This window comes from Anser cygnoides, chromosome 2, assembly GCF_040182565.1.
Source record: "Anser cygnoides isolate HZ-2024a breed goose chromosome 2, Taihu_goose_T2T_genome, whole genome shotgun sequence".
Lineage (NCBI taxonomy): Eukaryota > Metazoa > Chordata > Aves > Anseriformes > Anatidae > Anser > Anser cygnoides.
This window is the reverse complement of record NC_089874.1, coordinates 139,374,817-139,386,442: the sequence shown is the minus strand read 5'-3', so window position 1 is coordinate 139,386,442 and position 11,626 is coordinate 139,374,817. Positions and strand designations below refer to the sequence as shown.

Genomic DNA, 11,626 nt, shown 5'->3' with positions numbered 1-11,626 from the left:
ACTGGCTTGAACCGGCTGAAACTGGCCAGAACTGGATGAAACCAGCTGGAACCAGCCAGACCCGGAAGAAACCGGCCAGAACTGGTTGAGACTGGCCAAAAGCAGCCAGAAGCCCCAGTCCGGCACCACCAGCATCCTTCCAGCCACGCCAAAGCCTGCCCATGAGTTTCCTACAGGCTGACTGGGATGTGTACATAGGAATGTACCTGTTTTTAGGTACTGAGTCCCTTCTCCTGACAAGTGCATCTAAACTAAGAAATAAATAAAGAAAGAAAGGGGCATTTATTGGGGGACGTAGTGAAGTTGGGCCATTTCCTCAGACTCACAGCAATCTGTGAAAATCCTTTTTTTGTTTTAAGCAGACCAATACACAACAGACCGAGCTACACTAAGAATGCAGTAAGCATTTAAATGCACCTCTATTTTATATCTTTCAGTTCGCCCATACAGACGAAGTCCATACCCCCGCAGTTTTAATCCGAAAACGCCCACCCCCGTCCCGAGAGGCGGCTGGCGGCGCACAGACCTACTGCGGCGGGAGGCGAGCACACAGCGTGCGTAGTCGTGGCCGAGTGGTTAAGGCGATGGACTAGAAATCCATTGGGGTCTCCCCGCGCAGGTTCGAATCCTGCCGACTACGGCCGGAGCTCTAAGGGCTCCGCGGAAGTTTTAAATCCCCGATTTATTTATTTTTTTTAATTCCCGCACAGCCGTACAGGCGGCACGGCAGGCGAAGGCGTGAAGGCTCCCGGCCGCCCCCCGTGCTCCCCGTACCCCGGCGGGCTCGGAGGCTCCTCCCCTGCCGGCGGAGGCGGTGCGGGGCCGCCGTGGCAACGGGTGGCGGCGGCAAGATGGCGGACGACTTGGAGGTGCTGCTGGACGAGGTGGAGGCGCGGCTCTGCCGCCTGTCGGCGCGGGGGGCGGCCCGCGGCCCGCTGCACGGCGGCCGGGAGGATGAGGAGGGCGAAGAGGAGGAGGAAGGGGCGGCGGCGAAGGGCAGGTTAGCGGTCCTGCGTGGGTATTCCCCCTCACGCATCCATCGCCCGGTGGCGCAGTGCCCGCCCGGCAGGAAGGGGTCGGGGCCGTCCCGGGGCTCAGAGCACCGCGGTGATGGACCCTGAGCACCGCTCAGAGTTTGCGGTGGTATGTTTATAAACACCCGAGTCGTGTGCCCGCAAGCCCTGTTGCTTCGGCTAATCTTTGTCCCTCAGGAGAATCGGAATAAAAGCGGCGTTAAACCCACATCAGCTTGCTTGTGAGTTGCAAACGGGTGGTGGTTAGCTCTGTAGCTGAGCCTCTGACAAATAAAATATGTGCAAGTTCTGCAATTCGTAATAGGAAGAACTTTATCAGTAGTGTTTTCAAATATTTCCTTCCGTTGATTATGTGTATTACTTACGTGTTCTGTTAACGCTCTTTCTACTAATCCTCTACAGTAAGTCCCTGCCTTGCACTGTACGCCTTTACGGATCCACTTCAAACTTGGTGATGTTCAGAATGACAGCCTCCGTGCCGACATCTTCGGGCACTGCAGGGCACGTCTGGTGGCACTGCCACCACTGCCTGCCCTCAGGCTCCTGGGTTGTCACCTGTCCCCCTCCAGAGCTCAGCAGCAGATGTAGATGTCCCAGACTCCCAGGCTGGAACATCTTGAAGATGTTCCCATCTTGAACATCTTCCCAGTCTTGAAGAGCCAAGTGACTAGTACAGGACAAACAAGGCCACTACCATCAGGCCACACGGCTGTACTTCCTCCTTGTTTGCTTAATGAGCATCTAAATTTAGTCAATCTTACTAGAACTTTTAAAAAGCACAGTTTTCTTTCTCAAGAGTGACTTTGCTGATGGCTGGCTGATGCAGTGGTACTGGAAGCCTCTCTTTCTCTGACAAAGAACTAGTCAAGAGCAGGTTCAAGAGACGTGACTTCGCACTTGAGTGAAAACAAAGTGCCAGTGATTTCTCTAAATGCATACAGGTTGGCAGGAATTTCTTCAGAACCCCTTTTCAGAATGTTTAGATTGTGTTAAAGCACTGTTGCTCCACCACCAGCACACTTTCTGTGAACTTAAACTTTATAAAATTACTGCCCATTGCAGTGTTTTGGCTAAGGAGTCCTTTTCCATGGATCTGCCAGTTGCTTTACAAAATTGAAGGTGATGCTTCCTTTCAGTACCCAAGCAGTTGGCAAAATACTCCTCTTTTTTTCTGGGATCGCAGTGTTGTAGAATTACTGTATGCAAGTATTTTCATATTGAATTTCCTAGTTTTATTTGTGAGAGACTGTTATTCACCCGTGTTGCAGCTAAACAGTTGTCAGCACTGAGTTGACTGGATTATGCCAAGTATTCAAATTCAAAACATCTCTGCTGTAGCTATATCTTTTTTAATATTTTTTCACTTTTATCCCAGCTTTTACAGTCATAATGTATTACAGTCAAAATGGCAATGTGTCCTTCACTAATTCAGTCACAACTCTTATGACTTGTGTACTGTGCTGAGGAGGAAATCAGTAAGTGCAAACATGTTTCAAACCCATTTTTCTAACAGATGCTGTTTGTAAGAGAGGCACAGATTCTCCATGAGCCTGAATTCTGCCTGTGCATTTATTCATTGTGTAGAACATATATATATACACTGTCTGATTTCATAAATGTAAAGAAAGCTAGCATTGCCCGTGAAGCAGCTTTCTGCCAGTACATTAGCAGCCTGGCATTGACTTCGCTGGATTCTTTCACTGACTGTAGGTCCACAATGGAGTATGTTTCTTATTATCCTTTGAGGCTTCTAAGAAGGAGATTGATCCTCACTGCTTCCTCAGTTAAGTCTACTCTTACTGAAGTGTTCAAACCGTGATCTGTGCAGTTCTCATTGTCACTTCAGATTCTTCAGATCCACGAAAATACTCATTGAATCATCTTTTTGAAGCAGGAGAGAGAGCACAACTTCTTGTGGACAGCTGTGTGAAATGGCCCATTTTTTTATATGATGACAGTCATATGGTATGACAATACATTTGCACAGAACGTGAGCACCCCATTTCAAACAGGCCAAGAAAGGTGAACTTTACAAATGTGTCCAGCCTCATGCATCTAGCTTGTAAGGATTAATGTGCAATTAATCCTATAATAGTATGTGTGAGTAGCCTTGCTCTCTATTCTAATTTCAACTCAGCTTGTAATTTTGAACTGCTAACAAAAGCTCTGAGGTTTATAAATTATAAATTATGGATTATAAAATAAATTCAAACACTGCTGCTCCACTTGAATAGAGTAAATAAAAAGCCTTTTTTTTTTTTTAAGGGAAACTCTGTGCGTTGCCATGTTGGAGGCATGGGCTTTAGTAAGCAGATTTACTGTTTCAAAAACAAGTTGCCCTGGTTCCAAACGCAATACTGAGGAACGAGTTCAAATTTGCATACAGCAAAAACAGACATCCCTCCAAACACAGCTGTCACTTTTGCTGTGTATTAGTGCTGTATTTTAGCACCATCTGCTTTTGAGATTGACTTATGTTATGCAGCTTTGTCAACCCTTCCATAGGGACAGTAATAGTACCACTTTCAGTGGTGATAGACCACCAGTGAAAGTCTGCTGAAAGTCTACATTTCCATCAGGGGCATCTGGAACAATGTCTATTACCTGAGCCCATTAGAAGGGATGAGTGAGGCATAAAGCCTGCCAATTTCAGAACGTTATTTCAGTGTTTTAGAGATTTCTGTGAAAATCAGGGCTGTACAATAACCCAATAACCCTCAGTATGTGCAGGATGGGGTATATTATCAGTGTTTTATTCAAGCTTTCTCTATTTTGCTTGTTTCTTTATTTCCAAATAAAAGAAAATAAAGAAACAAGCAAAAAGAAGGCTTATGATGGGACAGGACAGTTCAACAGGAACTGAAAGTCATGATCTGGACGGCCTACCTTGGATAGTACAGTAATTTTCGAGGAAAAATGTAACCAATTTATGTTTTTAACTTGCAGTTCTTTATAGCGGCTCTGATCACGTTACAAAAAGGAGGTTGATGTGTTTGTTTTTCAGATCAGCTAAAATGTTCATGAGTCCTGGCAGCAGTGAAGAAGATATAGATGACGTTATTGATGAAATCTGTAACGACAGCTTTGCCAAAATGCCTCTGGTGAGTATGAGTCTGGAAAAGTGCAGAAATTCAACAATGGAAAGAAAAGCACCACTAACTAAAACTGGTTTAAACCAAAATTGAATTAAAGTAAGCTGTGGGATAAACTTGGAGAATAAAACAGGAAGGAAAGCACAACAGTTCTATAGTGAAGAACAGGAGAGATATAAAGAGATATTCTTATGCAGGCGGTAGCAGGCAATTAAAGGAAATGCTAAGTCAGGATAGAGCATAGTGGCAAATGTCAAAGCATTATCTAAGTAAACACTGTTTTGAAATAAAGGATGCAGTTTTGTCTTTTTTCTTTTCTGGGATAAGCACTTAGAACCATAGAATACAAAACAGTTGACATTGGAAAGACCTTGGTGAATTGTCTCGTTCAATCCTTCTGCTTAAAGCAGGGTCAACTCAGGCAAGTTGCTCAGTTAGGTTTTGAATTTTGAATTAAATTTTCAAGAGTAGAGACTCCACAACCTCTCTAGTTAACCTGTTGCAGTGATAGCTCATCCTCACAAGAAGTTTTTTCTTATGTTTAAGTAAAATTCCTTGTATGTCAATTTGTGTACATTGCCCCTCCTCTTGTCAGTGGGCACCACAGAGAATAGTCTGAATACGTCTTCATTACTTCTCCCCAAAATACATTTTTATACATTGATGAGATTGTCCTGACCTTTGTCTTCTACAGGCTAAACAATGCCAGCTCTCTTGGCCTCTGTCAGTATGTCAGGTGGTCTAAAGATCTTAATCACCTTCAAGTTCCTTTGCTGGACCCATTCCATTATGTCCACATCTCTTTTGTATTGAGCACAGCACTCCAGACACGTCCAGGAGGCCAAACCTGGAGTACTGCGTCTGGTTCTGGGCTCCCCGCTGCAAGAGAGAGATGGAGCGACTGGAGACACCAGCAAAATGCCGTAGAGATGATTGAGAGACTGGAGCTTTTTGGGAGAGGCTAAGAGAGCTGGGACTGTTCAGCCCAGGGAGGAGAGGGCTTGGGGCAGTCTTACTAATGTGTAAATACTTGATGGGGGTGGTAAACAAGGAGCCAGACTCTCCTCTGTAGTGACCGCTGACAGGAAAAGAGGCAATAGGCACTAATTAAAATACATGAAATTCCACTTGAACGCAAGAAAATACATTCCTACTGTGAGGATGGTCAAACACTGGCACAGGTTGCCCCGAGTGTTTGTGGAGACTGTCTGGTGTTATTTTCAAAACCCAACTGGGCACAGTCCTGGACAAGCAGCTGATGCAGACCCTGCTTTGAGCTGGAGGTTGACCTGGATGATCTCAAGAAGTCCTGTCGAACCTAAATGATTATGTGATTCTCTCTCACTGGTGCTGAGTATCAAGGAAGGATCACCTCCCTCAACCTGCTGGCAACATTCTTCTTCCTAACGCAGTCCAGGATGCTGTCGGCCTTTGTTGCTGCAAAGGCACGCTGCTCACGATCAGTTTGTCACCAACCAAGATTCCCAGGGCCTTTTCTGCAAAGCTGCTTTCCAGCTGGTCAGCCCTCAGTGTACACGAGTGCACGAGGGTTCTTTCTTCCCAGGTGCACTAGTCTGCATTTTCCCTTGTTGAATTTAAAGATACTTCTCTCGGCCCATTTCTGCAAACTGTTCAGGTCCCTCTGACTGGCAGCCATACCAACCACTCCTCCCAGTTCTGTGTCATCTGCAAATGACTTCTGGTGTTTGGCGGCAGGAGATGGAGATGAAGCCACCAATTTACATAGTCAAGACAGTCTGAAAAAGAGAGTGATAGAAGGCATTGAAAATTGGTTTTCTTTTAGATATCATCAGTAGAAAGTTGTGTGATTTATACTTCCTATATATACAACTCCCAGTGCAGATTCTCTTTATTTTTGTAACATGTTTGTTTTCATTTTGTTTGGCCTTGTTCCTTACAGGATGACTTAATATGAGCCAACAAAAAATGCTTGTATACCACAATAAGTTTCTCTTAGTGAGAGCAAATTACACCCGTCAGTAAATGAGTATAATTTTATCATTTTATATCCCTCGGGTTTCCAATTTAGGATATATAATTGTAGCATTCTAGAATTGTGATAACCTGTCTTATGTGCAACAAATAAACTTCTCAAAAACACTGTCCATCTGATAATATAAGACCTTGATATGTTTTCAATAAAACCTCAGAAACTCTGAGGGAGAAGATTCCTAAATTAAATACGTTTTTAGAGGCAAAATTATTAGAAAGAGGGTGTGAAGCCAAAGTGATCGTGTAGTGTTCCTTCAAGCAGAGATGGGAATTCATTATAGGGAGAGAAGCCTCGTTAACAATCCGTCTGTAACTTCAGCAGATTTTGTCTAAAAGAGCCTTACAAATTCTTAGTCCCCAACTTCTGTTACAGAGATTTTTTGGCTCTTGCTTTTTAAGTAAAACAGAATATTGTTTTACTGCTGAAATGCTGCCTTTTATTCTTTGATTGCTTTTTAAACAGAAATTGAAGTCTAACTCTGCAAGACTCACACCTGAAAACAACAGTGCTGCTGTACAGACTCATAAGAGACGGTAAGTGATAAATGTTTGGCTAGTTGAACGCACCTTGATTATAGCTCGTTTTCAGCCTGGTGGTATTACTGATGATTAATTTGTATTGACATCAACTAAGAAATAAACTGAGTACTTAGAGAAGCTTTCTTTAAAAATAAAGATAAATAGCAAGTTAATTTTGAAGAATTACGAATGTGTTTTCATGTAGTCAAAATTATTTACAATTTAAGTAATTATTGAACAACAGCATCCTATCAAAACCTGCAATATGTAATCACATGTATTTGGCATAGAGAGTGGTTATCATAGAGATTTTCTTTGAACATCTTATCAATGGAATTTTTAAAATTCAATAGTTTGTAAGCATTTGGATGTTTTGCTTGTATTCAATAAATACTATCTTAGAAATACCACGACTTTAAAAAACTAGAAGGAAATCTTGCTGAAAAGGCAATGCTTGAAGTAGTGTAACACATAACTGTTAAGGAAGCTATATTACTTTCTCCAACATGGTTTGCTATAATGTAAATTTTTTTTTTTATGAAATCCATATAGGTGCTGTCCAGTGTACCTGGGTGGAAGCTCTTCACCGAATGGCATAGGAACAAATATTTCAAAAAGGTAAAAAAAAAAAGAGTTCTACTTGCTTTATCATTATTTTTAATCACAGCTGTGTTGCTGTGGTGGTGCAGAGTTCTGAGTTTGAACTGTACAGGACAGCCCTGTATTCGTTTGAATATATGGCTGCCTGTAAGTGCAGTCTGAGTCAGCTCATCCCTTCCAGTCCTTTGTTCTGGATCACAAAATCTTTAGTTCATCTGAGGAGTTGAAAAATGTGTGCATATGAGACAAGAGACTACTTCTGCTGTATAGCATTGCATTTTTTCTGCTGCTTATCAGCTTTCTGTGTGATGCTGCGTATGACACTTAAATCGTTAGGCTGGTTTAAATCATCCCAGAGCCTGAACTGAAGATAGGCAGCCCAGAACCTCAACTGAAGACAGGCAGAGTGCTTTGTAACTGCAGGAAAGGTACTTTAACTGTAGGGAAGGTACTTTAAATACGCGTGTCCAGTATCCAATAGAACATCATTGCATTTATATCTGGGATTTTTTGTAGTAAGTAATTATGCACTTGATGAATATGTGGATGGTGGTCAGGTGCCATAGCAGTGAGGAGGACGAAAGAGGATTTATCTGGAGAACATCAGTTTATTTGATATATTCAGTGGAGTTAGGAACCTGTAAAATTAATACATGATCATATAGTTTGAACATGTACATAATGAATGTACCAGATATGTAAAAAATTAAGATTATAGGTTAACCTTGCTTCTAGTATTTTTGATTGTGTCTGGTTTTAAAACAGTAATGATCTGTGTAGCCTCTCTAATTATAATAAGCTCTTGGAGATTTCTGTTCTTTTTTTGTCTTTGACCAGAACATGTGATCAGCTACGTTGTACTGCTTGCGACTTCCGCGTGTCACTTTTCAATGACTACATCTGGGATCAGTCCTGTGATTATCTTTTTTTCAGGTATGTCTCAGGTGGGTTTGGTATTAGTATTGTGTTACTGTGCTTCAGGGCTAGATGGGAACAGGAAATGTGCAAAGTCGTTAGCAGCCCTGTGTTAACTAATAAGGAACTGTTTGGTAATCAGTTAGGAAAGTCTGCAGGGAGAGGGATGCAACATCTTCCACAATCTGTTTTCGTGCCTTTCCATTTGTTCCCCATTACAGTCCCTCTCAGTTTTTAAAAATAATTCAGGTTTGATAGATCAAGAGGCAACTTTACTGCTGAAATAAGAAAATAGTCTGTATGATGTGTTGGCCTTTGGTGTGCCATTGCAGGATGCCAAAAAATTAATGAAGTACCAGCATGTACTTCTCACCATATTCTCATACATACACGAACTACAATTGTTTTAAGTCAGCTTTTCTTTTTTCCAGTATCAAGCATTATGCTGTCATGTTCAGTAAAAATCAGATAGTTTGGTTTCTTAACAGGCTTCTTTTTGAAACAACTGGAGAGGTGGGATTTTTGTTTTCTTCTTATATAGTGAAGTCTTTAATCATTTCATTTTTGGGGTAAGACTTATAATTAAGGGGTTTTTCTCTCCAGCTTCTCTAAAACTATCTAACGCCAAGACTTAGTGACGTGTAGCATAGAAGGCATGCTCCAAATACAGACATCAAGTTTAATTTCTCCTTATTTTGGTGCATTCTCTTTATGTGCCTCTTCACACAGGGAGGTAGTGGATGTGTTCAGAGTATGTTCTTGGCCACCAGGGGGTGTAACATCTGGAACAGAACAGTAATGGATAAATCATCTCATTTTCCATTATTTTTCTTATACTACATTATAGGTAGCTAGAAAGGTTAAATAAAAATATAGTTCTTCTGTTTATTTAAAGTCTAAATTTCCCTGGTTCTGAGATCTTGAGTTAATAACTTAATGACACGAAAGGCTTTAATGTCAGATAATTGTAATATTGATTAAAACTTTTAATCTTTAGCAAAATGTTTATTTTGGCTAATCTGAATTTTAAAAAGTAAAGTTGATGATTAAATGCTCACCTCCAATTAATAGATGTATGACCTCTTTTGTTAAAAATTCTTTCTTTGTTGTTTGTTTATTTGTTTGTTTTTATATAACTGAGCTTACCAGTGTTGCTTTTAAGCATTTCAGTGACCAGTAATTGATGGCAGGAAGGACGTCATGAGAGGAGGGATAGTTAAAATACTAAATTTTCACCTGCTTTTTGAAACAACTTGGGTTTGTAATAGCCATACCAACTCTTTATTTGTTGTGCTGGATGCTTGCACAGGAATAATTTTTGGTTTGATGTACATTCTTCTCTTTTATGGACATTTCAGTCACTTAATGACCATCTTGAGAAACAGCTACAGATAACATTTTTAACTCTGTAGTTATATCCCTTCTGTATAGGGATTTTTACAGTAAGCTTGATAAGACTAATATATTTTTGGATAATTTCTTGGTACGACAGTTGACTTTACCTGGTTTTCTTCCAAAACTCTTTCTTTGGAGGCTGAAGGAGCATCTCTGAACCAAATAGAGGACATTGCTTACAAAAAGATTGCACTTCAGCTGATCTGAGAATACAGAAACTACGCACTGAGTTCCTGTCTCAAGAAATGATTGTGTTCAAAACAGAATTTAGGCATCTCTCTAAATTCGTTCATGACACTGGTACTCAGAAATATTCTTAAGAGCTTTTCTAAATTAAAATGGCCTCATGTCTTTTTTCTTTAAAAAAAATGATTCTAAACTGAACTCATTTGATTGACAGGAATAACATGCCTGAGCTCAGTAAACTAAGAGCGAAGATGATAAAGAAGAAAGGGTCACGAGCATATGCTTGTCAGTGCAGCTGGAGATCCATTGATGAATTAACTGACCTCCAAACAGACCAGCAGCTTCGGTGGGTTTGTGGTAAACATGCAGAATGAAGTCTTCTTGTGTGTGGTACCTAATTCTGTATGGAAACAGGTCACAGGCTCCATTTGTTTCCTACACTGTTTTCTGACAACAGAGGGAAACCTGGATATTTGTACCTAGAAATAGATGGCAACACCCAGAGTTCAATCCAAAAGCATTTTTTCACTTTGTCTTTCAAGCAATATGAGGAGTTGGACTAATAAATGAAGCAACCTATTTGGAGGCTTTCTGGAGACTAAATGAGTGAGGTTAAAGCTCACATTCAACAGTGTTAAAGGAAGGAAGAAGAAATCAACAGGTTAAGGCACAAGGCAAAGGGTGTGCTCCTCTTATCCAGAAGAGAGCCTTATTTCCCCTGTCTGCAAAATGGTGGACTCAAAGAAAACAGTGGGCCACGATCTAGCCATTTCACACAAGCATTTGAATTTCTACACAGAAATTAATGCTGTTCTGCTTTTCTCGTAGCTGGTAATGAGCAAGTGGTTGTAGATCTCTTTAAAAGTATGCTGCAAGATCAGCTCTGTTGTCAAAGGTTTCATTCAGCACACCCCAAAACTTTATTTTAGCCAACAACAGCCAAAAACTGCAGGTGTTGGAAATTTCCTTCCAGTTTGTACTGCTTTCTTCAAAGCGCTTTCTGCTGACTCGGGACTTTTACTACAGTGAATTTCTTGGACTTCCCTTCAGCCTTCACTGCAAGAGATGAACAGGTTATTGTGCAATTATTAAATATTTTGTAATTTTAAAGATATTCTGAAGAGTATATGACACATCAATATTTTCAAGGGAAAAAAGGTTCAGGCTTTGAAGAGTGAGAAAAAATATATATCTCCACTGAATTTCAAATTTGTTTTTTTGTTAAGTTTCACTTAGCTTTCACTTCAGCTTCACTTCAAAATATTACATATTCAGAAAGTGTAACTGTCCTGTTGCGACACACTCCCTTCCCCCAGTAACTTCATAAAACTACTTCCAATATGTCGTTACTTGGTGAATTGTCTTGATTACAATTCATATTATGTAGCTTATGAGCTTGTTCTTTTCACTATGTATAAATAACACAGGAGATGGATTTAGGTTTGGGGAGAGGAGAAAGAAGGCGAGGATTACCAGTCCTGGCAATCATTACATTGAAAAGTGTCCCAAAATGGGAAGTCTGTTTGTGTTTTTGCTATGTGGTATGTGAAACTGTACCAATAAATTCAAAATTGCTTGCTTTGAGCAAATTGTAGGCATACAGATCATTTCAGCTTTTGTGAAGTTTTGCTCATGGCCCTAATCCATTCATGATCAATCTGATCTTTTTCTGAGCTTTTTCAAAACAATTGCATGGTCTTTCTTCCAGAAGTCATCTCTTGAATCTATAGCCTTGTCTGTATCCCTCTGAAAGAGCAGATCCTGGTAGTGACAAGAGGCATAATGTACTCTGCATCCTGCTCACCTTCCACTTTCGTGAGTGTTTTTTAGAGCCTGTGGAGGACCTGCAGTGTGCCTGGGAGGCCTAGCAGT

The 11,626-nt window shown here is 40.9% G+C and overlaps 1 protein-coding gene and 1 non-coding gene across 4 annotated transcripts; both read left to right on the top strand.

Moving 5' to 3' along the window:
* Positions 1–11,095, top strand: CFAP418 (cilia and flagella associated protein 418). 3 transcript variants are annotated; one of them, XM_013172334.3, is made up of 7 exons: positions 1–216; positions 438–1,000; positions 4,039–4,135; positions 6,603–6,673; positions 7,211–7,276; positions 8,096–8,191; positions 9,969–11,095. In XM_013172334.3, exons 2-7 carry the CDS (start codon positions 852–854, stop codon positions 10,126–10,128), a joined length of 639 nt encoding a protein of 212 aa, XP_013027788.3. In that variant the 5' UTR covers positions 1–216; positions 438–851; the 3' UTR covers positions 10,129–11,095. The 3 variants fall into 3 exon arrangements, with proteins under 3 accessions (XP_013027788.3, XP_013027791.3, XP_013027789.2); XM_013172337.3 differs by lacking the exon at positions 1–216 and having other exon boundaries at positions 549–1,000; positions 8,096–8,202; XM_013172335.3 differs by lacking the exons at positions 1–216; positions 438–1,000 and adding an exon at positions 1,052–1,255.
* On the top strand, positions 559–640 carry TRNAS-AGA (transfer RNA serine (anticodon AGA)). Its single transcript has one exon. It is a non-coding gene; the product is annotated as a tRNA-Ser (tRNA).
* Positions 11,096–11,626: the final 531 nt, after the last annotated feature.

What these genes read in the sequence shown, in the direction of transcription:
- CFAP418 (XM_013172334.3), top strand. Translation starts at nt 852, where the DNA reads ATGGCGGACGACTTGGAGGTGCTGCTGGACGAGGTGGAGGCGCGGCTC. An exon ending in GCTTTGCCAAAATGCCTCTG is followed by an intron (nt 4,136 to 6,602) that starts GTGAGTATGAGT and finishes CTTTTTAAACAG; the next exon opens with AAATTGAAGTCTAACTCTGC. An exon ending in GGAACAAATATTTCAAAAAG is followed by an intron (nt 7,277 to 8,095) that starts GTAAAAAAAAAA and finishes GTCTTTGACCAG; the next exon opens with AACATGTGATCAGCTACGTT.